The 22,164-nt window shown below is 38.3% G+C and overlaps 1 protein-coding gene across 1 annotated transcript; it reads right to left on the bottom strand.

Moving 5' to 3' along the window:
* Positions 1-848: 848 nt before the first annotated feature.
* LOC148024526 (putative sucrose-phosphate synthase 1) lies at positions 849-7,298 on the bottom strand. Its single transcript, XM_087694179.1, has 13 exons — positions 6,728-7,298; positions 6,106-6,195; positions 5,622-5,833; positions 5,449-5,512; positions 4,653-5,351; positions 3,819-3,938; positions 3,566-3,697; positions 3,268-3,444; positions 2,939-2,992; positions 2,802-2,864; positions 1,692-2,600; positions 1,461-1,588; positions 849-1,323 (listed from the first exon to the last, which is right to left on the bottom strand). Exons 1-13 carry the CDS (start codon positions 6,917-6,919, stop codon positions 1,053-1,055), a joined length of 3,111 nt encoding a protein of 1,036 aa, XP_087550305.1. The 5' UTR covers positions 6,920-7,298; the 3' UTR covers positions 849-1,052.
* Positions 7,299-22,164: the final 14,866 nt, after the last annotated feature.

Here is a 22,164-nt window from a genome sequence, read left to right as displayed (position 1 = left end):
GCCTCTTCTTAGAGAGAGGAGATATGAATAAGGCATCTTGGAAGTCATGGTTAGTGATAAGAGGTGTTTGTGGTGAAAAGTCTTTGGCTTATTAGAAACAAGAGTACATGGTGGGCCTTGGTAAAGCTAGTATTGAAGGTGCTTATGGGAGGCGTCTGAGTGAAGTCCAGAGGTAAGAAAATAAGAGTACATGGTGGGTCCATATTTGGATAGAAGAAAGATGGGCAGCTATAGAGGGCTGCTTTGCATGTTTTGATTGGGATTCCTAGGGACTTGGAAGTCAACATTTGTAGCATTCTCTTTTGGAAGTTGTACATGTTTATGTTGCTGATAGAACAATCACCATTGTGTTCACATTAAATATAATAAAATTGGCATTCTCAGTTAATGTACCAATATATTCCTTTGTGACTTTTAACCCAACATAAGTGGCATTTTCCATTCACTCTAAAGCATCAAGAACTATGTCATACCGGTTGGAGTTGACATAGTTGGAATTGAGGCAATAAATGGTGCTGCCAATATTTACACAGTAAGAAAGCTCCCCTCCTAGAGCGTCTCAGCTATCTTCATTCCATCTTCCTCAAATCCAATTGTTACCATTAATGAGATTTTAACAGTCTTCCAAATTTTGCTTCAAATTTACAGGATGCTAATATCTTAAGAGGTGTTGAAGCAATGCCCATAAAGAATACCCATATTAAAGGATTTGGGGCCCACATCCTTATGTCTGATCTCCAAACCAACACAGTTGCACATGTCTACAAGCATCACCGCACTTCCCAGTCTAAATGACAGAACAAGTCATCTTTCCTAAACACTAGAGGTATGCATGTCCAAGGGGCAGGTTGGTTGAAGCAACAGAAGCAGCCTGGATAAAATTGTATTTAGTAACATAAAATTCTGTACAATCAGATTCCTCAAAAGAATGGTAGAGCTCACTCTTTCCACCATATTAATATACAGCTGAAGTTAGGCCTTGCTCAAGAAAACTGTGCCATGCCATAGTAGGCTGGCCCCAAGTCAGTCAGTCTGTACTTTAGAGAACAGTCCTAGGTTAGCTTCTTCAATGCCTTACCGATCTCTTCTGGGCTATACAAATGTTCCGTACAAACAATCCGAGGACTTTCTGAAGGTACTACATCTTCCATCTGGTAGCTCCCACTACTTCGAAGGAGCTCCAGGGATCCACTCTTCACGCTTCCTTTCAAGATCACAGTCCTTTGAGCTCCGGAAAGCAAGTCTTCATAGTCTGTATCCCCAGTTTCTCCGACAAAAACTGTCATGTTTGCAACATCAACCCCCCAACGTGCAGACAAATACCTGCAAAGATGGCGCCAGTACAACATGTCTATAAAAATACAAATAAATGATGCATCTGAATATGTAAAACTGAGCAGTCTTGCTGTGAGAGGTTTTTTGGCGTTGAAAATACCTCAAAAGAAAATCAGTGATGTTACCTGAGAGCTTGAGCTCGAGAAGCCAATAGAGGAATAACAAGGAGCTTAGATGAATTTTGACAATATACAAAATGGCATCTCAGTCCTTGCATCCTGAATCGCTGGAGAAACTCATCCACCTTCAAACACTGATAACCAAAAGATGTTAGAACTAAAAACATTTTATGGAATCTGAATTGTTTATCAGCTGCTATTTTGGTAAAGGCAGCAGCCAACCAAACATCTACTTACTGTATTTGCATCTTTCACTTTGAATTCCAGAAAACGCTTGTTATGAGTCTGCTCATCTTCACCAAGAGATCCAGTGTGTTTTTGGAGCCACCGTGCCATTGTCCTCCTTACACCTTCTGTGTCCCAGCGGTAGGATATATGACTTTCATAATCGATGTCTGGACACAATTGCACATCACCTGACTTACCTCCACCTTCTGTACTGGATACACCTGGATAGAATATTTCACTCCCACTGCTACAAATGAAGGCATCAAACTCATGTGCATGAATTCCACCAGAGTCCAATATTGAAAGTAACTCCTGAAGCCTCAGTGCTGTAGATAACATGAAGCCTAATGGAGCCATGAATGCAGAGCGCATGGCTTCCAATATACTTTTCATAACTGGAGCAAATCCATGTACATGGCCTTCTGTGGTATTATAACAATCAACAGCAATCACAATCAGACGTTTCCTCTTCCTCAAACCAGGAGTTCGGAGTGAATTGCTGTTCTGGTAAATTTTGTGCAAGGTTCCTATTTTATTGGACTCCACAGAATCTGCCTGTTGCTTCTCTTGTGCCCCATTGCCCTCACCAATGCGAAGGTCTTCATCAATTTCAATGGAATCATCAAGAGAACCCCTGAAGGATATTTTAAGGTTGCCACTATCTCGTAATGAGTCTTCATAAGAATCTGAGTCAGCATCCGATACATCATCATTCTGCCATTTTGGATGCCGTGTCCTACACAAAGCAATCCTTGACAAATAAGTCTTGCAGTGTTCAGGCCATGAAAATTGGTGGATATTTCTTAAACCATTGCGTCGGCATTCTGTCCAGAGTTGTTTATCAGCCACAAGCCTGAGCAAGGCATTTGCAATAGCATTTTGATCATGTGGATCTACCAAGGCTCCATTGTTAAGGACCTGCATTATCCACATCAGACAAAACTATCATGCACATATGACAGTAAAAACGGTGTAATTTCTATCTTCCCCTGACTGAAACAAACCTAGAGAAGAACACTCTGAAACAAGACGACCTTAGTCACACAGCATGATGGCATGAACTAGATAGTATGACATTTTCACATTGCATATCCAGCACTATCCATCTTTTACGAATACCTTGTAGATGTCCACAGGCCCACCATTCTTAGTTGCAACCATAGGTAAGCCATTTGCCGCTGCCTGTACCACAAGACTAAGTCACTCATAACACATTAAAAAAGAAGTCCCACTAGTTCAAATTTAAATTGTAGTACCTCAATCAAGGTTAGACCAAAAGGTTCCACCAAAGCCGGGTTAACAAATACGCCCTGGAAATGCAGAACAAGGGACTTTCAGTTTTGAGCTAAGAATTCAGAATTTAGCTTGCTATAACATATGGTAAAGATAAATGCAATAACTGGCCTTGTTTGGATGGCCCAGATGAAGCAAGCTCTGTTGCAGCTACCTTCATGGCTTACAAATGCATTCTAAAATTTAACCATATGTGCTTCATGGTGTCTGTGAACATTGATGCATTTATATGTAGACGGGGTGTATTCTCCTGTTTTCTGGAAGGCTTAAAGAATGGAAATATGAGCAGAACCTTTGTTTTTGCTGCCAGTCGATAAATATCAGCAACTTCTGATTGCCTGTGATGCTTTGGGTATGCAACTTGGCCATAAAGATCATATTTGTCAATTAACTTCAAGATTGTGGTCAAGACAACTGCATTAGGGCCAGGCATTTCATCTATGTCGTCTCGATTGCCCATTATCAAAGTCTGCAAGTCAAGATAGACACTTTTTCATTTACAGAACAATTGAAAATTTTGGCACACATAAAGGCAACTGATGCCATGAATCTTCATAAACTGCATAAAAACTGTAACTTCTGTTATATACCAGATTTGCTAATTCACGAAGAGGTCGACACTCCCCAAAAGCTTTAACTAATGTTGTGATGTTCTTTTTCGGATCTGGACGAGCCAATGCAAGAATCATGGGCTTCCTTGGGTTGGAGAAGAATCGCATTACCTGAAAAGCATAAACTCAAAAGAAGACAGAAGGTTAGTGAATTCAGGACCCAAGTAGAATGTCCACTTGGAAAAGACTTGATAGAAAAAAATCAGAAATCTCCACCTCATGTTCACAGTACCTCATTCCAAATTGGAGGATCCTCTTGTTTTGCATCTCCAACTGCATCTATGTCAGTCTCTGTAATGTCTCCTGATTCGGGGTCAGTGTGCTGACTAAATTCCATTCCTGGGGGAATGACCTGTGAATATAGCATGTTATTTCAGACAAACTCCAGTAAACAAGCTTAGTCTAGGCTTTCTTAATCATGACAAAAATGTGCTTTCACTTGTGTGGGCATGCATAAAACCATGCAAGCATACATGCACACTTCTCTTTGTAAAAGTGAAATCACTGTTCTCATATTACATTGATGTGCGAGGAGGACGGTTCTCATGAAGAGGATTAAGCAAAGGGAAAACACATCCAGGTACTATCTATCCAGAGTTTTTAATCCAAAAAATGAATAATTTAAGATTGTCCAGACATCCCAAAATCTAATGCAAGTGAAGGACTACCTATAATCAGTTCACAAAATCGTCCAAAAAGCCACAACGTTTTTCCTCTTTTCAGGGAATCCAGCCTTAAATAACAAGGACAATCTATCTGGGAAAACACAGGTGGAATTGCAATACAAAGAAGATAAGGTTTAGCCTGTCGCAGATGTGAACATTTAAAGGATCGCTGATCTGCAACCAATCTACAAGACCCTTCCTAATGTTAACCAATCTTGGGTTTGATAAGATCTCCTCAGCCTTGGGCTCGACCCTTGGCTTCGATTCACTTTTAACTTCTAGAATTTCATAAATGGATCAGAGAGACTGCTCCCCCACCCCTCTTTTTTGTGTGAAGTGAAGATTCATGGCATGAATTGCATGCATGCAAAATTAGAAACACAAAGCGAGAAGAGGCATACCACCATGCGAGGAAAGTAGTGCCCACGGCAATTACCACCACGCTTGACAAATGACCTCAGACGCCGCTCCAGATCCACATCAAACCCATCATAAAGTCCCCATTGTTCTTCAATTTCTTGCCTAGTACTAGTTATCACAAGCTCCGAAGAGTCAAGGGACAGTTCCTCAGCCTCAATGCGACGCATTATCTTGTATGCAGAATTAATGTCCTCTTTTGATTGGCGCCCTTGTTTAAGCAGCTGTTCCAGCTTATTCCTTCCCAAAGAGTGTCCAGTTAAAACCATGGGAACATTTAAGGCACCAGAAAGAAGAGATGCAGCAAATCCAGCATCAGCATAATGTCCGTGGATTACATGAGGCCAGACAAGGTCACCACCACCAACTTGTTCGCCTAGAACTTTTGCCATGTTCAGGATATGAGAGAGTGCACCATCGACAAACTCTTGAATATGTGGCCAAAGAAGTTCTTTGCGAAGATAGCGATCCCTTGGCCCAAATGGAATCCTGACAATGTATGCCCCACTGCTCTCTCCAAGATCTTGATGGTCGTTGTCTTGCTTTCTGTAGGTCAGCATCTCTGTAGGTTCCCCATATGTCCAATCAACCTCTTGTGAACATATCTGCCTAGTCAAAAGATCCACTCTATACACTTGGGGCATCTGTGCTAAAGCCCTGGCTAGCTCCACCACATATTTTACCTGTTTGTCTCGAAATAAGCATGGATTTTAGCATAACTTATTGACAATCAATCAGTCTTTAGAGCCCCATTTTCAGGGCACTTTGTAGAATGCACACCTGACCACCAGTATCTGAGTCACGACCCAGCTCCATGTTGTCTCCACGTACAAGCCCATGTAAGCTGCAAATAGAAGGGATGTTTATAAAAATGTGAGCAACCAGGAAATTCCCTCCAGCCTCAATGACCAGAGAAACTACCAAAACTGGCAGAAGCCACAAATTACGATTACCTTATCAATACCAAATACAATCGCTTTTCCCTATGCTGCTCCACCCAAGCTGCTACAGAGTCTATGGAACTCACTCTAGGCATTCTGTGGCCAGAAATCTGTGCATCCTGTTTGTCCCCCTCAAAATCTGACATAACTTCAGCTGCAGCTTTCTGACCTTGTTCACGTTCAATTCGCCGCTTTGCAAGTTGTTTTGCATGTTCCCACTCAAACTGTCAATAGGAAAGAGGATCATACACCAGTCCAGAAAATTTTCTTGGCATACAGGCAGCAACCTAGCATGCTTTACTTCTGAGCTATCCCCAATGTAACATATTGCTATTGTTGTAAATATGCAGTGATCCCATCTTCCAAATACAAGATGAGAATAGTTCTTAATTGAATTCAGCAGCACTGCTTTAAAAAACAAGATTTTGAGAGATTATGCAACCGATAGTTAGGGAGTTACTGCATGAGGCAAAACATTATTGCAACTTGCTCTTACGTGTTTTTTCTTCCTTGCAAGCTGCCATATCCTCCAGCACATATTCTCCATCCGGATGTTCCGTTCGTGAACATTCTTTGTTGCAGTTGCCTGCACTGAGTGTGAAGTAATTCAGATATACATGCCCGGGAGCAACATCAAAATAAGAAAATGGATTAGCTCAGATTCTTGCAGATAAGACCTAGTGATGCACAACCATAAAAGCTCCTTCTAGGCACATAACATTTGCAGCAAGTTCAGACCATCAAGAAAACCTCTTTGAGATTGTGTCATGAATTGTAGAGAAATAGTAAACAGCTCATATCAGGAATACAACATAACAGCCAAGATTGAGCAGCAAGCCCCGAATTCCTCTTAAATTTGTGTCGTGGATTGTAGAGAAATGGTAATCAGACAAAACTACTAATGCAAAATTATAACAGCACAGAATATAACAGCCACGATTGAGCAGCAAGTCCAGAATTCCTCTTGAAGTTGTGAAATGTAGAGACAATTGATAATCAGATCAAAAGAAATTCCTTTACTCTCGAAGTTGCGTCGTGAATGAAGAGAAGTATCAATCGATCAGCCAGACACACAGAAAGAACACACACACCAAAACAAGAAGAACAAAAGAACTCACCTTCAACCAGGTACGATGGATGTCACTCTCATCAAAGCTGCCAACAACTTCCTCTACGAAGTACCTGGTAGGGTTAAAAATCCCACTCTCTGCGATCGGGGCCGGGATGGGGGAGCGAATGTGAGGCTCCGACGCGGATCTGGCATCGAGGATGGCCTCAAGGTAGCTGTTGATCCATTCGTTTCCTGCCATAGCTATGGCTGGCAATGCAAGAGGAGCAACCTGCTGCCTATAAAATGTTATTTAATCCCTGGTTTAATGATTTTGCAGAATGCGATTGGATGTGCGCCGATCCTGCAGGTGCCTCACGCTTCAAGATAAGTGCTATGAATGCGAGAGAGAGAGAGAGAGAGAGAGAGAGAGAGAGAGAGTATTTAGCAGAAGATGGAAGGAAGGGGAAGATGGAGAGGAAAGATGGAGAGAAAAGACAGAAATCAAGGATTGCAGGAGAAACAGTGCATCGCCATCATCATCATCATCATCACCACCCATCCACAAGAAGTTGAAGCGCTAGAATTGAACCATTTTTAGCCCATAAAAGGCGAACGCTTTAACTAAAATTGCGATCTTTTGAAACACCAACGACATGTTCTTTCTCAAACACACATGTTCCTCCACTTTCCAAAATTTATAAGAAAACCCATCCTTAATCTATTAGAGGTCCCTAATCATGGAAAAATCATCTATTTTTAATTGACCTTAATTATTAAAAAATCATATTCTCCAAAGATGCATTATTAATTTTCATTAATTAGAAGCAAAACCATCCTTAATCGTTTCTTATTAGAGATCCTTAATCATGAAAAAAAAAACATCTTAATCATTTCTCATTAGATTAGCAATCAAGGACAAAAGAGCTTCATGAGCTAACTTTTAAATGTCAATCAACTCATAATAAATCCATGAGTAGCATCATGTAGGCCGATTGGTAACACAAAGGTTTTGAGTTTCATGAGGTCTTGAGTTCAAGCCCTAATGGCATCTCAAAGGGCAGCATACCATACATGTATTGGGTGTTGTATGGTACGTTATTCAAGTGAGAACGTATTTAAAAAATGATACTAACCTAAGGCCTACAATATGGACTTGTCATCTAATACAATACCCTTGATAAAAAGATTTAAGTTGCTCACTACACATCCAACTTGCTACTACTAGAGGAAGTTTTGACACATCCATTTCCAAGGAATTCATACCACTTCCCGAGAGAATAGTACCCATGACCTTTCATTCTCCTTATTGCTTTAACTAGCAGGTCTTAACAAGCTAATGTCTATCTTGTTAGTACCTACAAATCAATTGAATATACTTATCAATCTACACATAAACATTTTTTGGGGGGGCTCACACCATTAGCTTCGAAAGGGTCATGTTCATACATCAAATCTTAGATGCATCTTAGGCAAGAGGATGGGAATCACAAGTGATGAATGACTACCTCGATTCACCACTTTTCTGACCTTAAATATAGTTTCATGCCACTAGAAATCAAATCGGGTGATGTCACACATACTCTAATCAACTCCTTAACATTACTAGAATTAAGATACAAGCCTTAGAAGTCAAGTTAAGTTGAAGGTATACCTTGCAAGTGGCAATCATTTTCATGTGATAAGTTGTATCGAGTGCTATGTGAATAACTCGCCAAACTAGCAAAGAAACAAAATCAAAAGTTTGTGAAGATGTTTGCATGATCTAGAGTAAACATGTACTTTCTAGTGGTGACACGTGATTTTAGGCCCCACTAGAATGATCTTACTATAACATTTATCACAATTATATGTAAATTTTTGCACTAGAATAGTCGAAACTAATAAAGGTAATGCTTTCAAAACCATTTAATATAAGATTGCTTTTATGTGTCCCTAAGATTTGGAGCACTTCCCAATCTTGAAGACCCTTTTCCATCTAGTCTCAAAGTGATACATTTATTAGTTTCCATACAATTTGATGGAAATTCCCTTATTTGTCCTAAAAATTAAAGCAACTTTCAATTTTGTCTCTTTCAACAACCTTTTTTTTTTTTTGGCTAGCTTCCAAGCTAAATGATTAGGAACCAAGGAAGCAAATTTCCAATGTAGATAACTAAAGACTGATTTTATATAGTACTAGACACTATGCACCTAGATTTTCTTAGGCTTCACGCTAGTGTTCTCCACTAGGGTTTAAAAGCACACTTCATGTGGCAAGAGGGTTTGTGGGAGGTTGATACAAGAAACATAATCTAAACTTTGAAAGTTTTGGCAACTTAGACTAATATAATGTTCAATGCATGAAAAATGCAATATATGGGGATGTGGCACTCACTGATATGTATAGAGTGAAAGACCAACATTAACAAGATCAAGCCTAAACTATATCTCCAAAGAAGCCTTATGACCATTTCTCAAAGTTTGTCTCAAAGACAAACACACTTAATAGTGATTTCTATTCACATTGAGCCTACAACATCACATAAATTTGACAACCCATAAACTATATTGAGAATTACTCCTCCTCCTCTGGTGCGCAAATTGGATACTGGATGCGTACGTAGCGAGTATTGGAAGGTCCCCAAGAACAAAGAACTCTACTTTAAGCTCAAAAAAACAAGAGGGTAGACTTGCACGACATGAGGCAAAAAGACCAATTGGGTACAATCTCCCCCCATGCCTTGTATGAGTGCTTCACAAGGTATGTATTTATAAATTTATTCATCTCAAAGCTAAAAAATAGCCCAATTTTACAATAAGCATGCTTTAGCTTTTGTGTTTGCTTTTGTCCAAATAAAGAATAAAGCGGTTGGGCGCCCCAAGAGTCGGGCTATACCCAAATACAATGTCCAATAATAAAATATTTAAAACGTGCGTCCATGCGCATACAAAATAATAAATATTTGTCAAGCGCTTCAATAAATAAGCGCGCCTAAATAAATATTAGCGCCACGCCTTTAATGATAAGATGGCAAGCCCATCAAAAATGATAATTCCTTCTAGATAATTTAAAAAATTGTAGCATGCATATTGGCAATATCATCAACAGCTTTAACTTTGTCTAACAATGATGTAACAGGTGTAGGCAATCTATGTCCATAAATGATTTCAAAAGGTGGTTTTTGTGTAGCTATATGTGGTGTATTATTGTATGCAAATTGAAGTAAATGCAAGTGTGTATCCCATGTTTGTGGTTTTGAAATTGTGTATGCATGTAAAAGATCTAAAATTGTACTATTAGTAGCTTATGTTTGCCCATTTGTTTCAAGATGAAATGCAAATGAAAAATCAATCTTTGTACCTAAATTAGTAAACAAAGTAGTCCAAAAATTATTGCAAAATTTAGAATCATGGTCAGAAATAATAACTTTGGCAAACCATGGTTGGTGAAAACAGTTTTCAAAAGCAATTGAACAGCTTAAGATGCAATTAATATTTTATTGCATGGAATGAAATATGCTTGTTTGCTAAATCGATCTACAATAGTCCAAATCATATCATGATTAGCTTGGGTGTTAGGCAAACCAGTAATAAAATCCATTGAAATATATTCACATGGTCATTCAGGAATTAGTAAAGACATTAATAAACCATATTGCTTACCATGGTGTTGCTTAACTCTCTGGCAAATTAAATACTCAGATACAAAGTTAGAAACATCATTTTCCATCTGTGGTCTTCAACCAATGTACGTAAAGTAGAAATAATACATCTATGGCCTTGATATGGAAGACAATGAATTTTGTGCATCACAAATGATCTAAATGAAATAGTTACACACAACCTTTTCTCATAAAACATAAATCCATCATTATAAGACAATGAATCTATTGGAATCTAGCTATCTGCAACTAATTTATTCCAATCAGCGTGAAAACTGAGGTCTTGGTCGTAGGTATCTTTCATAGGGATAAGGGAATCAAAAGATATAACGGAGATGTTATGGATACTTGGTCTTCTACTTAAGGCATCGGCAACAACATTCTCTTTTCCAAGTTGATATTGGATAAGTGGATGAAAACTTTGAATAAAAGCAGCCTATTTAATATGATGGTTAGATATTTGTGGGTTGACTAAGGAGACGTTTGATACTTTGTTGGTCAGTTTTGATCATGAATTCAGATCCCATTAAATAGTATTTCCATTGATGTAAAGCTTATACTACAACTAGCAATTCCTTATCATAGGTAGAGTACTTGAGTTTAGATGATTTAAGTTTGCAGCTAGAGTAGGCTATGGGATGTGAATCTTGCATAAGGATAGCTCCTATTCCAGTTCCACTAGCATTAGTTACTACTAGAAAGAATGGTCTATTAAAGTCAGGTAGTTGCAATGCGGGGTCATGTGTTAAGGCATGTTTCAATAAATCAAAAGACTTTTGCTTATTATTAAACCAACAAGACACAATACCTTTCTTTAATAATTTTGTCAAAGGCAATGCAAGCAATGAAAATTTTCTCACAAATTTTCTGTAAAAGCTAGCAAGACCTAAGAAAGAACATAGTTCATGCACATTTTTAGGTATCGGCCAATTCAAAATTGCTTCTATCTTTTTAGGATCAACTTTAATACTGTTAAATGAAATGATATGTCCTAAGTAATTAATGTGGATTTAGAAAATTTCACTCTTTTCAAGATTAGCATATAATTGATTTTCTTTCAATAATTTGAAAACCAGATATAAATGTTCATAATGCTCGTTCTCATTCTTAATAAAAACCAATATGTCATCAAAGAAAACAATTACACAATTCTGATGCTTCAAAAATATGTCATTCATCATATGACTGAATGTGGCTGGTGCATTAGTTAAATCAAAAGGCATAACAAGGAATTCATAATGTCCAAATTGAGTCCTAACTACAGTTTTAAAAATATCAGATGTATCCAATTGTACTTGATGGTATCTAGATTTAAGATCTATCTTGCTAAATATTGTGGCCCCTTGTAGTTTATCCATGAGGTCGTCTACCCTAGGAATCATATATCTATTCTTGACAGCGATCTTGTTTAGGGCATGATAATCAATGCACATCATATAGGTGTTATTTTTCTTTTTAACTAATAGCACAGGTGCACCAAAAGAAGAACTGCTGGGCCTAATGAGTCCTTGGGTTAACAATCCTTCAACTTGGGTTTGAATTTCTTTCTATTCAATTTGATTATGTCAATAAGGTGCTTTACATGGTGGTTGAGAACCTAAAATTAAGTCTATTTTATGATCTTCAGGACGTGTAGGTGGTAAGCCATGTGGTAAGTCAGCAGCAAACAATCTTTAAATTGTGAAAGAAATTGTGCATGTCTAGGATGCATCTGATTTTCCTTAGCTTCAATTTCATTCACCCATATTAAATAGGATTCGCTACCTTTTCTTAATACACGTTTAGCTTGTATGTGACTAAGCAATGGAAATTTATCTAAAGTGTGCGTACCATGTAATGTGATTTGTTTTCCATTAGCATAAATTTTCATTGAATGCGTGGAATAATCTATATTGAGATTATATTTATGATGTCAAGGCATTTCTAAAATAATGTCACTAAATTACAAAAGAACAACTAAGAAATTTCTACACTTAACATAATCGCCAATTTTAATTTCTAAGTCATGAACTTTTTGTATACCATTGTATCTAGTACCTAAGAATGCAGCCTTGATGCAATAATGAGTTGGAATAATATGTAAATTCAATTCGTTGACCAATTTTGTAGAAATAAAATCGTGTGTGCTCCCATCATCATGTAAAATAATATTTTTTTTTACCATGCACAAGACATTTCATCATTAATAAAGAATGAGGATTTGGCATACCTGGTAAAGTATTTGAAGTAGTACCGATATCATCATCGTCTTCCGTGAAATCTGACATTTCTTCATGGTCTTCATCTTCAGTCTCTCCCAAGTAGTTGATGTGAACAGTTGGCTTTTTAGATTGACAATTCACTGTTAGATGTCCAAGTTGGTGGCACTTGTTGCAGACTATGGGTTTGGCTTTGGAAACATTATTGGTAATAGCTGGGAGTTTAGGTATGTTGGGATTTGGTTGGAAAGATGGCTTAGGATTTGAATTTGTGTTTGATGGTAAATCAGGGGATCGTGTCCAAGATTTATGAAGAGAAGATGGAACAAAGTGATTTTGATTGAATCTTCAAAAGTTAGAATTGAATTGCTTTGTACCGAAGTTACTGTTAGTTGGGAATTGTTGTGGTCACTTCTCTCGTCTTCAGATTTTATCTTCACCATCATGGGCCAAAGAAATTGCATCCTCGAGAACACAATATTAGTGAGTTTGCGAATCTCCCAATTCTCATTTTTTAAATATTAAAAAGGTGGCACCCAGATAACATGCCTATAAGTTTCTCAAAACCGTATAATGTGACCTATCATTGGAAAGCACTTGAAAAATGGAATCTACTGAGCTATAGAGTCTTTGATTTGGAGTTATAGTGTTCAAGTTTTGACAAATCCAAAGATTTGACTATGTTTCCCAAACTTATGAGAAATTCCCATATTCCCCAATATGGTGTTTGAGAGTCGTTGGCTTGAACATGTTCATCTCCGCATAAAAGTAACCAAGCACACCAGACATAAACTTGCACTTGTGGATCACCTCAAGTACATCTTCGAGCATTCGAAGTTGCAGTAAGGCATTCTAGAAACGCTCAGTATATTGTGAAATAGGCTCATGATCTCTTTGTTGTAGAAGATACCACAGCTTGATTGCTTTTTCATGGAATTGAGGTGGAAGAAAATTTTGCAAAAATTTCTTTTGAAAAGCCTCCTAAGTAGTAGGACAATCAATACTTTTGTGGACAACAGTCCATCATAGTAATGCTCTGTCCACTAAATGGTTAGTGACATACTTGAGTTTGTCTTTTTCGGCATACTGTTCTTCATGAAAATAATCATCAAGCTGACTGATAAAAGTGAGAATAGTCTTTCCGTCATGTAGCCCATTAAAAGTATGAAATTTGAAATTTCTTTTGCTTGGCTTATTTCCTGATAGATTATGCTTCGAGTGTTGCATCGTAGGTCGTATAACATCTTTGGGTTGCGGTCCATCTTGTTCGACAGTAGATCATTGAAGAGTGGCCAGTTGAGTTGGCAAAGTTTGACGTGCTCTTTGTTCATCTTGAAGCTGCATCATAATTAGGTCTAATGTTTCCTCCACCGTTGGTTCTAATAAATCACATTCGGCTATAAAATCTTCCATATTTTGATCGGTCATCCTGCATAATTTCAAATAACCTCACACACTTGAAATCTTGTTAGCGGGATGAGCGTAGCTCAAAGTTGGGTTTACAAGGCTTGCTTCTTTTTTTTTTTTTGAATGGCTTTTTGCGATCTTTCTTCTTTTGGCGAGTATGAAAATTGATGAGATCTTTCTTCCAACGAATAATTCATCTGTGTAGACTTCGTATAGCTATCTGTTTGCTGAAAATTGGCTCTATTAGAGTGCAGGTACGAATACAGGCTTGTAGGGAGGTTGAAAATGAGTTTGGGATTGATTTGGAGAAGATCTCAGTGTGAACTTCCTCTATGCAGGATATTTAAAGAGTAAGGCCTTTAAACTTTAATAAAGCTAAACCTTAACCTTAACCTTTTTAATAAAAAGCTTTGACCCAACGAATTGGCTGCGATAGGACATCAGGAGCTTTTTGACATTAATGTTGGCCTACAATACGTCCTCATGACACAGTCAATAAGAATTGAAGAGCCTAAGCAAAGCTTAAGCTTTTATAAAGCTCTTAAGCTATTGTTAATGAAATTTTTACTTTCTGTTATCTCTTAGAAGAAAAATGACTTTCAAAGAAACTTCTCGATATAGAGAGTGGTCCTTTGCGATCCAACATCACAGCAGGGGGTTCTTCATCGCCAGGAACACACTGGTATTGATGGTTTGTCGCGAGAATAACTGTAGAGCCCATTCATTCCAGGAGCTTTGCCTTTGCGTGAGATGGTAAGCGATTGGAAGCCCTTGATCTCAGCTTCGCTTCGATACTACTGCTGCACAAATCGGATGCTGGATGCATACGTAGCGAGCATCGGAAGGTCCCCAAGAATAAAGAACTCTACTTTAAGCTTAAAAAAACAAGAGGATAGGCTTGCACGACATGAGGCAAAAAGACAAATTGGGTATAATCTCCCCCCATGCCTTGTGTGAGTGCTTCACAAGACATGTATTTATAAATGTATTCATCTCAAAGCAAAAAAAAAACCTAATTTTACAATAAGCATGCTTTAGCTTTTATGTTTGCTTTTGTCTTGGTGCATAGATCAAATGTTGTATGCGTATGTAGTGAGCACTGGAAGATCCCCAAGAACAAAAGAACTCTACTTTTGCACAAAAAACAAGAGAGAAGACTTGCACGACATGAAGCAAAAGACTAATTGGGTACAATCTCCCCCCATGCCTTATGTGAGTGCTCCACAAAGTATGTATTTGATATATTATTCATCTCCAAGCTCAAAAAAATAGCCCAATTTACAATTAGTGTGCTTTAGCTTTTGTGTTTGCTTTTGTCACACTAAAGAATTAAAGCAATTGGGCGCCCAAAGAGTCGGGCTGTGCCCAAACACAATGTCCAATAACAAATATTTAAATTGTACCCCCATGCGCATACAAAATAATAAATAAATGTCAGGTGCTTCAATAAGTAAGCGCATCAAAATAAATATTGGTGCCATGCCTAAGATGCGGGCTCATCAAAAATGATAATTTCTTCTAAATAACTTGAATACACGCTATTGCCCAGTGCTTTCCAACGCCACCGCTGCCTGCTTTACACATCAACTGAAGCATTCACAATTGTTAGAAAATAATAAAATTAAACCAACAAAAATGAATACTTAGCAGTTTTCAGCTATAAAATAAATAAATTGGTTAGAACTCAATCCTAACCTTAATTTATTATAAGTGCGCACTCTAAACTCATAAACGTCCATTAATTTGAATATGTATTTTACGAAAACACCCGCTATGGAATCACCCACTTGCACATTAAATTAACAAGATGCTCGAAAAGGACAGGCATCCCCATTGACTTTTCGCACAAGTAATCCACCTTGTGTATGAGCCCCGGCAACAAATATAATGCCAAGAGGCATATTCCATGGTGGATTTTGTGAGGTTTTGCGGTGGATTCTGTAAAATTATGTTTGTTGCCATGGCTCATACAGATGCCAAGAGGCATATTTCACGGTGGATTTCGTAATGTTTTGCGGTGGATTCCGTAAAATTATATTTGTTGCCGGGGCTCATACACAAGGTGGATTCCTTATGCGAAAAGTCGATGGGGACGCCTGTCCTTTTTGGGTGTCTTGTTAATTTAATGTGCAAGTGGGTGATTCCATAGCGGGTGATTCTGCAAAATACATATTTAAATTAATGGACGTTTATGAGTTTAAAGTGCGCACTCATAATAAATTAAGGTTAGGATTGAGTTCTAACCAATTTATTTATTTTGTAGCTGAAGACTACTAGGTATTCACTTTTGTCGGTTTAATTTTATTGTTTTCTAATAATTGTGAATGTAGTGGTGGTATCCCCCCCCCCACCCACCCACCACTTGTTTTGCATGGCCGGGGGGCTCCTTAGCCCTCCAGGTGGCTACGGTGTTGATACTCCCAACGGGGGGAATGGTACGACCGTGGCCTCCTCCCCCTTGTCATCATCAACTTCTCCATCTGATTGACATCTCCCTTCCACCCGCCATGTCGTCCTCCTCTCTCATGATCTTTGTTGTTAGCGCCATCCCTTCCCTTTCCTCTCTTCTCGCCACTTGTCAGTGATGATATGTGGTTTTTTTTTTCGATTGATTATTAAGGCCCATTTCTGGGTTGCAAAATATTACAAAGTGAGACCCCAAGCTTTGACATTTGAGGAAATTTGTACACTACTAATGAAGAAGGAGTTATGGCTTAAAGCCTAAGAAGGTAGCAGTAGTGGAGATGTGGCATTCTCTACCAATGCGAAAGGCAAAGGTGGTTCCTCTACCAACGATGACAAAAAGAAAAATGGTGGCAAGAAAAAGTTTCAAGGAGAGTGCTTCTACTGCAAGAAGAAAGGACATACGATTATAGGTTGTCGTGTCAAGAAGGTAGATGAAAAGAATGGCACCGTGAAGACTAAAGGGAAGGAGATAACCAATATGGTTGAAGCAGAGTTGGAGTTATTCATGGTGACCATGGAGAAAGTGTGTTCCCTGGTGCAAGAAATATCTAACATTGACTCATGGGTATTGGATAGTGGCATCTCCCATTAACAAGAAAGGTTTATATAGTTCTATGAAGCTTTTGCAAGAATCCATCATTGTGACAGTTGGAAATTATGCAAAATGCCTTCTTGAGGGCACAGGTACTATTGTCTTTGTTATTGCAAGTGGTGAACTCAAGAATCTTTCAAATGTGTTGTATGTTGTAGAGATTAAGAGAGATTTACTGCCAATTGCTTTTATAATTGATATTGTCCATGAAGTGAGGTTCACTAAGACATGTGCAAAAATTATTGATTGTGCTGGCAAAGTTGTTAGCAAAGCAGAAAGGAGGAACAACCTATATGAGCTAAGTGCTTTTACAACCACCATTGGTGTGGGCATAAGTAAACTTTGCCATGAAAGGTTTGGTCACATTGGTTTTGTAGTGTTGAAGGAGATGCATAAGCAGGGTATGGTTGTTCACCTACTTGCAGTACTGAAATGAAGGAAGCATGTGAAGCTTGTATGATGGGCAAGTAAGAGAGAAATGTATTTTCAAAAGAAAGAAAGAATAGAGTGAAGGCTCCTCTAAAGTTGGTGCATGTTGATTTGTCTAGTAAAATGCCTACTAAAGCCTTGGGAGGATCTTCTTAGTTTATGTTGATCTCGCCAATGACTATAGTAGGAAGATGTGGGTGTACTTTCCTTCGTGATAAGGTTCAAGATTTTGGTAAGTTTAAAGAATTAATAAAAGTTATTGAGAATGAAATGTGGCAAAGTGAAGAAGATTAGAATAGATGGTGGTAATGAGTTTAACTCAAAGGAGTTTGAAGACTTTTACAAGAGCAAATAAATTGAGCATCAATTGATGACGCCTCATAAACCTCAGCAGAATAATGTTGTTGAATGCCAAAATCATACCATTATGGAAATGGCAAGGTGCATGCTTAAGGGGAAGGGATTGCCCAACCAGTTGGCAGAAGCTGTGAATACTGCAATCTATATTCTCAATTAGAGTTAGACAAACACTCCAGAAAATCCAAGTCCCTTGAGCCAAAAGGTGTTCCTATAAAGACTCCCCACATTCTTGAAGATGTGCATGGGTCTAGAAGGTGTTCACTAAGAGATATTCATGTGGTGTGACATAGGATGTTCCCATGTGAACTTCATTATTAGTTGAGGGGTGCATATTCCATGGCACATTATTAGTTGAGGGATAGAAAAATAGAAATAATAGTAAGTTGCAGTGGGGTTATGACGACTCCAAGCTATTCAAAATATTTGAGTCATCACAATCCCATGACAATTTATTATAATCATCTATTTTTCTATCCCCCCTCAACTAGTAATATGCTAATTTTCTAGCCCTCAATCAATAATGTGCCAAGAAAAGGTACATTGAGATGGATGAAGTATGTTCCAGCTACAATCAAGTATGACAAGTGTTGGTGCTTTCCAACATGTGTAGAGGGAGAGCATGGACACATTCTTCTACCCATGCTCGTTCATGGTGGGTGGTGTCAAGAGGAGCTAGATGCCAAGCATCAGCACTTTGTATTATGTAGAGATGTGTCTTCTACCCAAATTGGTGGTGGTGGGTGGCATCTAAGGAGCTAGGAGGAGCTGGATCGATTGCACATGCGATCGAGCTAAGAGGAGTTGGATTGGCTGACTGGATTCTAAGAATTTGTGCTTTTCATTGTAGCCCCTTGTTTTCCACATAGTGCTATCCCCTACCTTTGGTGCTCCTAGAGCAGTCCACAAACAGGCTTGTTAGACATGCAAGAGAAGGAAGCAGCCACCAAGTTTGTCAATGAGCTTTGCCTCCCCTAATGGCATTGGGACAACCATACCACCCGCACTTAATTGGAGCTATTGGTGGGCATCTTCACATGTCCATAGACATCTCAAAGGCCTACTCTTAGGAAGTCCTTTTAGAGAGGTAGCATCACCAACGTCCTGAGATCATTTGTGGTGGTAGAGGATGTGGCTTCAATAAGACTTGGCAACTTATCAGGCTGCTAAACACTTCCTAGTAGCCGCCAAAGCCCAGCGCATTAGCTCTGCAGTGCCTTGTTACAACCAGACATTCTCTATCATGAGTACTACTACTACCAAGTACCACACATGCAGTGCATAACTGCTTATACTTCTCTCAAGGGTCAAAGAGACACCTCTCTCTCTCTCTCTCTCTCTCTCTCTCTCTCTCTCTCTCTCTCTCTCTCTCTCTCTCTCTCTCTCTCTCTCTCTCTCTCTCTCTCTCTCTCTCTCTCTCTCTCTCTCTCTCTCTCTCTCTCTCTCTCTCTGTCTTTGTCTCAAATTTATAGATTACGTACATACGAAAATGCTTGTGAGCTTTATGTGCCTACATATATACATATGCCCACTCTCACAATCTCTAGCTGTACTTGAACTGAAACATACAATATCATCCTCTTGGCCCCCCAATCAGTGCTTATAGAAAACCGTCCTTTAGTGTATTTTTTCCATGCAAGATTCTCAAAAAAACGGTTGGAATTGAAGCTTGTCTTGATGAAAACCCGCAAATTTTTTAGCATTTTAGTAAAACCGTCTATTTCCCTCTCAAAACTGCAAGTTGTGCTCCTTTTTTCCATTGGATGGGAAAAAAGTTTTTCATGAGCATTGCCCCCAATCACCCCATCTTGATAGTCAAATGTGGTTGATGCTTTGGCATTTACTCAAAATGCCCTTGCAATATCCATCTATCATACAACTCAAATATGCTGATTGCTGGTGCTTCCTATATATAGATAAGGGCATGGAATTTGCAAAGCCACAATTGCAACTCTGCTCAAGTATGCCAAGTGCTGCGCTTCCTATAGATAAAGGCATGGATCCTACAAAATTGCAATTGTAGTTCTATCGAAACATCACAAAAATGTGTTGGCTTATGTTTCATAGTAATTCTTTTAAATGAAATGCTATGAATTAATTTCTAAAAACTCTTTTAGAGTATGTGCCATTGATTGCCAACAATTGTTGGTACATTGAAGTTTGGAGTACCCACCAATCTACCAAGGGCCAGCACATCATGCATGCAAATAGTAGAAAAATATCAAAATGCTAGAAATTCCTCACAATTTTGAACCTTTTGCAACATCTAATTTTAATAACTTCCTAGATTTTACCACAAGAAGCTAGTAGTTTTGCATCTATCCAAATATGCCAAGCGCTAGTGCACCATCATGAAGTATATGCTAGTAGTGTGTATATTAGGAGTTTTGCATTTATGCAAAGATGCCAAGCACTAGCACACCATCATACTATTGCTTATGCCTATTGGTTATGCACCAATACATTGAATATGCTTGATATTTTCAATTTCCATTGGTATGTCTTTTAAATGATAGTTGATGAGTACGACATGAAACTTTTATTAATCAGATTGTGACACCTATCCACCATGAGAACTCTATTATGTACATCTTGATCCATTTTAGCTTTGAAGGGATAAGCCTCAAGAAGCTAGCCATGTAATGGATAATTCTTAGGACATTACAGCCTTTGACACAGTGTTGACACTTTATAAACTCCAAGCATGGACATGTTAAGTGTTGGAGCTTCATGTTTGCCTCCCCAACTTGAACATGCTAAACATTGGTGCTTCTATGGAAAAATTATGTGTAGAAGAGCAAGATTCATACTAGTCATGTCCCAACTCTAGTTGTCCCTACCATGTCTAACACTATTAGCAAAATGAGATTAAGAAAGAGAAATCAAGTAATCAATATTTATAAAAGTAAAAACTTAACATATACCTAATATTTGTTGCAACCAAGTTTTTAAGGACTAATTAAAGGGTAATGCATAAAGTCTTGTCCTCTTGGTTGGACTAAAAACATTACTTTCATCTTGAGAGGGAGAGCCAATGTCAAGAATGGAGCAAAGATATGATGGTCATGTTTTTGTGTATAAAACTTACACCAAACCTAACTTTGAAGGTGTGGTTGCTATAGCTCTTATGCAAGGCATTTGAGATGTTTTAATTTGGAATGCTCCTATTATGGACCAATCAAGTAATACAAATACATATAATGAAAGGAAGTTACAATAGTTCCTTCTCTAAGGATTCTAGGGTGGGAAAATGAGACTTTGGTGTGTTCATCATTGTTTCACTATGCTTGAGTGTTAGTTGTTTGTGAGCGTTGCATATCCATTCCTATCTTGCAAATAGAACCAATACCACCAAGTGTGCAATACACCAAGGGTATCACAACCATGTTGTCTCTAATGGAAACTCAAGGAAATACATGTGACGATTATAGACATCTTTTGAAGGAGAACATTGTTCTACCTTAATGCAAAGTGTAAAAAGATGGAGACAAGTGTTGCAAGGGACTTGGCCTTGGAAATAATTGGGGGGGATTGTTAATCCACTTGTTGGGGAGTGTTGGAGGGGAAAGCAAAGCAATGGGAGGCCTTTGTTTAGAATGGCAAAGGTGGGAGGGTTAAGGGTGTGCCTATACCATGCATCAAGGGCCAAAGATATAATGATAAGGAGAGTTGGCAAGGATAGTCATCCATGGCGAGTCCACATTTTTTGGGTTGCATAATGGAAGAAGACATGTATTTCCTTTGCTTTGAACTTATGTGAGGGGAAGTTTTCAAGGTGCTCTTGATTGGATTCTTCTCTAAGGAAATCAAAGAAGGAGACCTACATACCTTCTATGCATCTATATTTTGTATTCATTATGTTGAATCTTGCATTGGAGCCCTCAATATATAAATTTGTAAACTAAAAAGCTATGATAAAATTGGAGGTTATCCAAACCGTATCGGGGCATCATAGTTTATCATGTATGAATAGTGTTGAAGTGATGGTTTGTATCCAAAATTGATTTTTCTGTTCAATTGCTATAATGATATATTTCACATTTTGGTCTTATTGGGGCTCACTAATAACTGACTTTGAAGGGAAAGCCTACACTATACTATTTTGCATTTCCTTTATGCACTATTGCTAGATAGTTATTTGATATGCTTGGGTTGATTATAGTTCTCAAACACTAGATTTTTTTGCATGGTTGAATCAATAAAATTATCAAGTAAAGATGCTAAAGTTTATGCCATTGTACGCAAGTCTCCTTGAATAATAACTTCATTAAAATAGAGCTCTTAAAATTCCTATAATTTTTTTTTGCATCACACAATATCCTAGTGTTAGGTTCACGTAAGAACAAGAGCTTATTAATATAGTAGGTATCTATAAGGAGTAAGCTTGAAGCCATTCCAAGGACCTATTATGCAC

The sequence above is a fragment of the Lygodium microphyllum genome, chromosome 15 (assembly GCF_053477565.2).
Source record: "Lygodium microphyllum isolate KBCC chromosome 15, Lygodium_microphyllum_v1.1.10, whole genome shotgun sequence".
NCBI lineage: Eukaryota > Viridiplantae > Streptophyta > Polypodiopsida > Schizaeales > Lygodiaceae > Lygodium > Lygodium microphyllum.
Note: the sequence above shows the minus strand (reverse complement) of the source record. Positions and strands in the feature narration are given on the sequence as shown.